General features: G+C 38.4%; 1 protein-coding gene across 1 annotated transcript; it reads left to right on the top strand.

Annotated features, from left to right (window-relative positions):
* Positions 1-4,708: 4,708 nt before the first annotated feature.
* Positions 4,709-7,419, top strand: LOC121049816. The gene is made up of 3 exons (XM_040508021.1): positions 4,709-5,435; positions 7,157-7,249; positions 7,356-7,419. Exons 1-2 carry the CDS (start codon positions 4,763-4,765, stop codon positions 7,225-7,227), a joined length of 744 nt encoding a protein of 247 aa, XP_040363955.1. The 5' UTR covers positions 4,709-4,762; the 3' UTR covers positions 7,228-7,249; positions 7,356-7,419.
* Positions 7,420-9,083: the final 1,664 nt, after the last annotated feature.

Raw genomic sequence — 9,083 nt, 5'->3', positions numbered from 1 at the left:
ATTAGCTTTCTTTGTTTTTACTGTAGGCACTTTCTTGTCCTTCAGTATATTTTTCATAGAATCCAGCGTTTTTTGCTGTTCATTGATTTTTCTACTAACACTTATTAGTTTTTCTTCTTCCGTTTTTTGAAGTTCCTTGATATAATCTATTTTGTTTTCCAATTTTTCAAATTGGTAGATTATAGCAGGTAGTTTTTTTAGATGATCTTGACATCTAGATAATTCTTTCAGGAGGATCTGATGTTTCTCATCAGAGGATTTTAGTATAGAATTCAACTTCTCTAATATTAAATCAGACATTGTCCCCATTGGGGATTCCCCTTTTGAGCTATTTTACAAGCTCTGATACCAGTGAGGTGCGGATCTAACCAGTGCTCAAATAATCAAGAGGTTTTTATTCCTCTTGAAGAGTATATAAGATATCTTCAATATCTTGTTCAATTTTATAGATTCTTGTTTGCAATCTATAGAAGATATCCCAGTAGTTGGGAGTTTCTCTGCTAAGATGATCTCTAAAGTTTTTCAACTTTCTAAGCTTTTCTCTTTCTTTTTTCAATTCTTTGCTAGTACTGTTACAGATAGCAACTAACTCAAGTATGTCAACGATTGAAATTATGAATAGTAAATTTAACTGCTTACCTTTGAATATAGATAATGAATTATAGCTGCAAATATAGTCTAGATAAATAACTTCAAGATGAGCCCACCACACTTTATCAAAAAAAATAATAAAGATGTGATAAGAAAGAAAAAGATGATGGAGAGGGGTAGTAGTGGGATGAATAGTGAGTGATTTTGAAAAGTTGGGAGAAAAAAGTGGCAAGTTTTGTGTGAGTGGGAATAAAAATAAGTTGTTGGGGTGTATGGGAAGTATATTACTAGATTTGGGGTATATGAGAATTTTCCCTTTTTTCTTTCTTTTTTTTTTATTTTTTAAAATTTTTTATTGACAGAAATATCAATAAAAAATAAAAATAGATAAATAGCTTGAAGGCGTCATCAAGACCCTCGCCGGAGATGGTGTCTTTTGCAAGCGAAGGCTTGTTGGGTCCGGGTTGAATGGTGGAGCTTCTTCCCATAACCCCTTCTCTTTATATTTTTGAGTGAGAGTGGCGACCGCTACACAATTATTTTGAACTTATGAAAAAATTTCAGCTCGAATTTGTATTCTCATTTCCGATTTGGATTTGGGTTTTTAGGAATCCAAATGGGGTTTGTCTGATTGTGATTCTCGTTTTAACTTGGGGTGTGTATGTTTTAACAGTTGGGTTTTTGTGGGCTCTTGGAGATTTGAGTATTGAGCTGAGTTATAATGCTTCTAGGTTTGAGTATTAACCCGAAATCGACCCTCCATTTTAGCGGATTTCGCCGACGAGGAAGATTTGCGGAGACCCAGAAACTGGGCGAGAGGCTGGAGAGGCTTGACAATGTCGCCGAAGACTAATTGGAACAGACTCGAGAAGGGGGCGTGTGACTTATCGTAGGCGGAGGCAGAAGGTGGCGAATCATCGTCAGAGATGACGCCCAGGGACCACATTAGGATTCCAATTAATTCAGACAAGGCGATCTTGTCGTCGTCGCCGGTGTCGTAGAAGATGAAGGCCTCCTTCATCGAGTTGACTTGATCATCGCTCAAATCCTTGACTTGATCATCGCAAAGAAATGTCTGGTTGTGAGTCTTTTTTTTTTTTTTTTGGTCTGGTCCGGTTGTTAGTTTGGTGAGGTTGGATTTTACATCAGAGCAAAGAGTGGTGCGGTCAATAATAAGATCTTTCCAAATCAGGTGAGAAATTGCAGCTCCGGTGGAGGAGATCAGTCAAGAGCGAACCAGAGCAAATGAGCTCTCATCATTTTTGGTTTCTGGTTTTAATCGAGGGTATCAAGCGAGTTTCTGGTGGTCCGGTTGTGCGTTGTCGCAGAGGAAGAAAGGAAAAAAAATTAAAATTGGAAGACAAGAGGAAGAGGAGAGAAAAATAATAAAAAGAATTATTTAAATAAATAAATAAATAATTTCGAGGATAGATAAATCATTGAAGCTATCGAACTTGGCTATTTTAGTCATTTTCCCTTTTTTTTCCCTTCACGTGCTTGCCACGTCACCTCTTTAACAGAACCGTAACGGAAATTTGACGGAAGTACGTCGTTGATAGCAAATTTTGAGTCTAGGTATCACATTGATACCATTGTGAGTCTGGGTATCAAACTGGCCGGTGCACAAGAGTTGAGGAACTGTTGGTGCATTTTTCTCAAAATAGAAACACAACCGAAACCAATATCAAATAGTTTACTGAAAAATAAAAAGAAGGCAAAAAGTTACTGAGTTTTGATATATTTGACACTTGACTCACTGACTTTTCAAAAATATCACTTAAATCACTCACATTTAACATTATCTTACACTTAACTTCTTGTTCGTTAAATCTCCCCTTAGAAGCCGTTAAAGTTGAGAGTATATTTGTCTAACCATTAAAAATGATTTTTTTTTATAGTTATTATAAATTTTCTTTTTCAAGTTTTTCTTATAGTTTTATGAAATTTCTAGTATAAAAGCTGGATATAGGAAGAAGAAATAATATTTTAGAAAGAAAAAAAAAAGAAATAGGAAGAAGTAAAAGGAAAAAAAAAAGATATGGGAGGAAGCTATGAGTTTCTTTTATTTGTTTTTTGCCTCTAAGACTACTCTATTTGCTTCCAAAGCTTGAGCTTACTCAACAGGCAGCACGTCCTGGCTAGGCTAGAGAATCGTATCCAGGATTCCATCAGCCTTGAGATGCTGGCGGACATCACGAACCCACCTGTGATATCCAGAGCCAGTTGTTCCCAATAGAGTTAAGTCCAGTTTGTTCAGGTTATTCATCCTAAAAGAGAACAATAAATTAGGGTTAGTTTCGGAGCGAAAAAGGCTACCACGAAAACAATAGAAATTTCTTAGCATAGTCGCTTAAAGAAATTTAGGGATTTCTGAGCGTAGTCGCTTCCAAGAAATCCGATTCCAAGAGAAATTGGATTAGATCGAAACAATGATGTGTTTGTGGTCGATCATAACATCTCAACAAACTCTAAGTTTGGAGGACTCTACAAGCTTCAAGCTTAGAGTGAGCACGAACCCCCACAGTTAGGCTATTGGTCTCCCCTATGAAGAAGAAAGGGGGGTAGAAGAAATGAGGGTGCAAGTCCCCGAGAAAAGAAGAGAAAAAGAATAAAAACTTTAAAAATGGAAACTTTTAGTAAAATATACCTCTTAGGATTGCATAACGTATTTGGTCCTTGTCATAGGATTTGGAGATGAGCTTCAGTCCTAGTGCAAGCAAGCAGACTTGTAGGATTGCAGCATGGTCACGAAGTCGCCGGGATCGCTGAATCGCGGAGTCATGGTATTGGGGAGTCTCAGGGTGGCAGGTTCGCAGAGTCGTGAGGCCGAGGGGTGCTGCGGAGATGCTGCTGGGATGCCTCGAGGCTGCTACGGAGATGTTGCAAGGATGCCGCGAGGTCGAGAGGATGCTGCGGGAATAGGTTGCGCGTGCTGCAGGGCTATGAGGCAACAGATGCAGAGCGCGCATGCGTGGAGCAGCGAGCGCAGGGGCGCGTAGGAGCTGCGCGGGCAGCGAGCGAGCGTGGGGCTGCGGGGGCAGCAGATGCAAGGCGTGCTCGCGTGGTTAAAGTGTCGCGGTGTCCCGGGGTCGCAAGGTCGCAAGCGTGAGAGCAGGCGAGCGTTTGCGGGCGCTGTAGGGGCAGTGAGGCTAAGCTGGTAGGGTTAGCGATGAGTTGCAACGCAGGGACCACTGCGAGGTTTTGTTGGCTATGATTTTTTGGGTTTCATGATTAGTGCTTCGTGTCGATAACATGTTGTAGAGAAAATGAAATTTAGAGGAATTTGCTGTATATTCTCATTGATAATAGAGGCCTCTTTATATGGAGAATTATAAGGCATAGAGTCTGAATCATACAAGGAAAAATAATCTCTAGATTCTTCTAAATTAAACCCTATTACCACTAGGTCAAGTAACCTTGAGTTTGGGCCAGACACACAAATAGGGATTTACTTGAACATTTTAACTTTGTAACAAAAAAACAAATGGCATTTTAGATAGCTTGGCTAAAATTTGCCTACAAAATTTCTAAAGATACTCAGTGGGTCTCAACAACCTACTGCAACTTGGACTCTATGCTATAAATGAGACTCATCTCTTAATTCGAGAGATTCATGTATGTGAGGAGAGAGTTTTTTCAAAGTGAGAGAGAAGCACCATATCCAAACGCCGGCAACACTACTGATCGGGGTGTGTTGATGACTTGATGGATGATCAGAAAAGAACACAGATCGATGTCAAACTCTCCGGTCCTCCTAGTTTACCAGAGAAAAAGAGTAATCTCGATGGCGCGCAACTGGTCGTACGATCTTCCCGAAGAGCTTATCATCTCTGTTGCCAAACGGCTGACAGACTCCTTGCAAGATTTTATTTTTTTCGGTGCAGTTTGCAAATCATGGAGATCAGGCGCCACTGAGGTAAAGGAGAAAAACCCTAATAATATTGCATTTAGATTATTAACACACCAAGTTCCTCTCCTTTTGCTTCCACTTTCTTATTGGCAACGGCCTCCTCCCATCTTGGTCCGTAACCCGGTTCCTAAAATTATCAGGCCGCCTTTCAAGGACAAGACTGAGGGTTTGAATGAGGCAGTTGAGTTTTACAGTCTGAAGGGAAAAGGTAATAAGATCAGTTACAAACTTAACCTACCAAAAATATTACCAAAAACAAGAATGAGGATGTGCTTTTCATCTGTTGGATGGCTGGTGATTGTATCTAAAACTAAAGGGTGTGAATGGAGTCTTGTGCATCCTTTAAATCATGCCAAAGTTGAGCTCCCAGATGTACGGGGGTCTTTGCCAGGCAGCGTTGTTTCTGGTTTCCGGTTAGGGAAGTTTGCCTTATCATCGAGCCCTTCTTGGACATCGGATTACATAGTCATGTTTCAATCAGGTCATAGATTTGGTTTTTGCAGGCCAGGGCTAGGTGAAAATTGGAAATGCATAGTATCATGGAGAGATTTAATAATGGATCTAAGTTATTATAAAGGACAGTTCTATTTCGTGCACCTTTCGAGCCGCATTTCAGTTTTTGATATTGACAAAGAAGAAATAAGGCTTGTTGCTCCAGAATTTCCAGAGGAACAACTTTTAGGTCCTAATGTGCGTATTAAAGAGCACTATTTAGTGGAATCAGCGGGGGTTCTTTTGGTGGTTCTGTTTACTACCACAGCCACCAAGTGTGAAGACCAAGGATTAACATTTGGCTGCAGGGTTTTTGAGGTCCCATTTACAAACAGCAAATCGTGGTCGGACTCGGAGGTTAGGAGCTTGGGGAACAGAACCATTTTCCTAAGTAAATGTAGTTCTTCCTTCACAATCGAGGCATCAGACTATTCTGGATCATGTAAGCCCAATTCCATCTACTTCATGAATAATAAGATAGTCCTTCCGATACAAAGCAGAGATATGGGTGTTTTTAATATGAAGGATAGGACGATCACCCGACACTTTGACAAATTCTTCAATTATGAAGAATCAAGAGGATTCCATTTATGGATTCAACCGAGTTTGTAAATCGGGTGTCCTAGTTGGCCTTCTCAAATCTCAACTGAGTTTGTCAAATTTCATTTCTCATTTTGGTAAAATTATGGGCTAGACAGAAAGCAGGCTAGAATGAAAGCAAATGTAGTTTGTGTTTTTTGCAATAAGTAGATGTAAACTTTATCAACATCACAAGCAGTGTTTAATTGCAAGGTGAAAGCCTACGCTGTTAATTTTATTTCTCTTTCTGATCAAATTAGAGAACTTATCCTTATAACTGATGTAGGCATTTTCTTTCAAGGTTTCATATTAGAGAATTACGCTGTTAAGTTTGGTAACTGCATGCGTGCTGCTTTTCTTGCTGTTTTGTCCATTACCCACCACCTTACCAGGCACCAGCCTGCTCTTCTCTTTGTTTTGGAGTGGTCTGCTGCATCATATATATGCTCAACTTCTCTTCATTTTCCTTTATTATTATTATTTTCGTTTTTGAAAATCAATTTCTCTTCATTTCGGTGTTGATTTGATCTTCATAGTTTCCAGGAAGTATCTCAAAATGATGTTTTACCATCTTTTCAGAGATGCGCAACTAGTGAAAAAAAATTGACAGGATCCTTAAAATATTTATTGCTTATTTTCATGATAGTCATTCAGCAGTTTTCCATTTGAAATTAGGTTGACTACTGCTGGATTGTGTATATATTTGTTTACTAGTGATTCAATCAAATCCTTTTATAACATTTCCACTCTAGTTGATACCCCTAGCTATTTTATGGAGAAGGCTACTTAGTACTTGTGATATTTTCTAGTTTTATTTTTTCCTCATCATCGAACTGCCATTAGTGAGTGCTTAACTCTCTACATGTTTTCTTGGGGGGACCTGCAGAGTAATGTTAGCATATCACCGTATAAGTGACCTCTCCACATCCATTACCCAAACAGGCACAAATTTGTCAGAAAATAAACAAACAAAGGAACTATAGTTACTTATGCCAACTTCAGTCACTCGTTTCTCTGAGGCACCTATAAGAAACTTCTGGGAAATTTTATGAATTTGGAAAGAAATTAAGACAAGTTCCGCTTCCACTTTTAATCACTCTGCCTCTTTCTTTCCTAATTTTTGTCAAGAGTAAGAAAAAGCGAAAAGAAAATGTCAGCTAGCATGCACTATGTTACGCGGTTGTACTGAATATCAATTATCATGCATAGATCTCTTGTTCCTTCTGTTTTGTTATTATGAAATTTATAGCTACGTACTGAAGGAACCTTTGTTGAACTTGTGCACATGTGCATATCTACAAGGATGACTCAGCAGGCAGTGGTAAAGCTACTGAATTGATCAATTAGTGCTAGAAACCAGTGAATAAATACATGCAATTCTAAATTGGAGTGTTGTTGGCAAATATATGTTGTATTTTGTGTTCATGGACTACTGGACTAGTCTCATTACTGGATTCACTTTGATGACTTCCTCTATCTCCATCCTCTTGACAACTGAAGGTTTCAATTTGATGCTAGTGAATGTGTATTGCAATTATATGCCTATGACTGTCTTGCTAATATGAAAGTCATCATGTGGTTTAGGGTGTGTAACACAACAATATGTGGCCTTAAGGGCTGCTTGGTTTTCTTATGTGGGGAAACTGAGCAAATAGGCTTCGCCATTAACCTGCACTAGTAAGGGCCTTGTGCACTTCCCTTTTATTTCCAATTCATACTTATTTTTTGCTACTTGCATCATATATATCGTTCTTTTTAACTGATCTTCTTTATCTTTTTCCAGCATGCAATGTGGTGCATTCAAGACAACGGCGCTAATCAGGTGAGATGGCTGTTTGGAGGGTGTTCCTGGCATCTCACTTGACAATATTAAGGTATGTTTGATGAAGGGTTCCGGCCATCATTAACAGAATTGGCAATCTTTTCCTTGTGTTATAAGAATCAGGAGATAAACCGAGTTTGATACCCCTATGCAGATTTGTTTATAACTAATACAATATATTATAAGATATCTTTGTGCGCGCGCGTGTAGATACACAATCTGAGTTTTCTCTGTCCAGCTATTTTGTATTCTACATTCTACCTGTTCTACAGTCAGCTGTTGCACTGTGTTTGTGTCACAGCATACTTATTTGTGTAGTCCGTTGCTTGTCTATCTTTGTACTGTGGCAGAACTAGCTAGAAACGGATCGATCTCTGTGGGTCAACTTTAATAATTATAGTAAGGTTACTGAGGAACCAACTGAATGAAAACTTTCCTACATAATGCTTCTTGCAATATCGATCTGATTGTCTTGTTAGCTTTTCTGTAACTTAATTGGTTTCAGAATCAAGGTATTTTCTTACCAACGATTCTATTTAAATCTTGTAACTTTGACTAGAACTTGTGAGTCAGATCAAAGCTTTATGAGATGAACTCCGGACTTGTAGATTCATTTTCACAATTAAATGCAAAGATTATAATCGATCTATTTCTTTATTGTCTTCACTGATGAGTTAGTAGCATTAATTTATGTCTATGAATTGAGAGGATGATCCTATTCTTCCTGTACATGGAGACAGGAAGAATAGGATCATCCTTTTGCGCAATGCAATTTCAATGGAGGTGCATTTCTTTTTCAGGGGATCCAAATGCCCATTCTGCCTCCTAGCCAAAAAATGAATCAAACGACAGTTTTTCACTGTCGTCTGATAAGGCACGTTGCTATTGTCTATCTCAATGTCGTCTGATTCACCGTCGTCTGATTGGTGAATCAGACAATAGGACAAAACTGTCGTCTGAAGAAATTTCGCACAACAGCAGCGACTTACATGACTATTGTCTGAACACCAGAAAGAACAACAACGATGAATATCTTAACTCTTGTGCAAGTCAATTTCAGACAACAACTGCTAGAAGAGAGAAACTTGTGACTAACAGTCAGAAAACATTGGCTTATAAATAAACAGTTGTCTGAATGAAGCTTGTACAGCAGTTGTCTGAATGAAGCTTGTACATCATCTGACTAGCTGGTTACCATTGATTGAATTCAAACAAGACGATAGAATAAGCCTGTAGCCATTGTGTATCATTGTTTCATAATATAGCATCTTGTAACAAACTGTTGTCTGAAATCAAGTCATACAATAGTAGCTTTCCTATTCTCTGTGGTTTTCCTTAACTTCAGACAACAAATTATTTAATTTTTTGTTGTGTTATATCTAGTTGGACAATTGAATAGGTTTGAAAACTATTGTAGATAGACGGTTCACACAACAGTTTTTTTGTTTCTATTCTTGTTATGTTCATTTGTTAGACAATGGTTTGCTGGTGGTATTGAATTGTCTGCTATAGAAGAGAAAAACATACATTTTGCACAATAAAAACAACACATCCACAACACGTCCTTGACTCCAGAAGCACATCCATTAATTTCAAAAACTATTTCATCCCAACGGAGGAATTAATACATCCATTGTTTAGATAGTTTCATATATGCATTTAGGTGCTACATACTAGTCTAACAAAAAG

This window comes from Rosa chinensis, chromosome 6, assembly GCF_002994745.2.
Source record: "Rosa chinensis cultivar Old Blush chromosome 6, RchiOBHm-V2, whole genome shotgun sequence".
In the NCBI taxonomy this organism is placed as follows: domain Eukaryota; kingdom Viridiplantae; phylum Streptophyta; class Magnoliopsida; order Rosales; family Rosaceae; genus Rosa; species Rosa chinensis.
The sequence above is the reverse complement of the archived record's forward strand: the minus strand, read 5'-3'. Positions and strand labels throughout refer to the sequence as shown.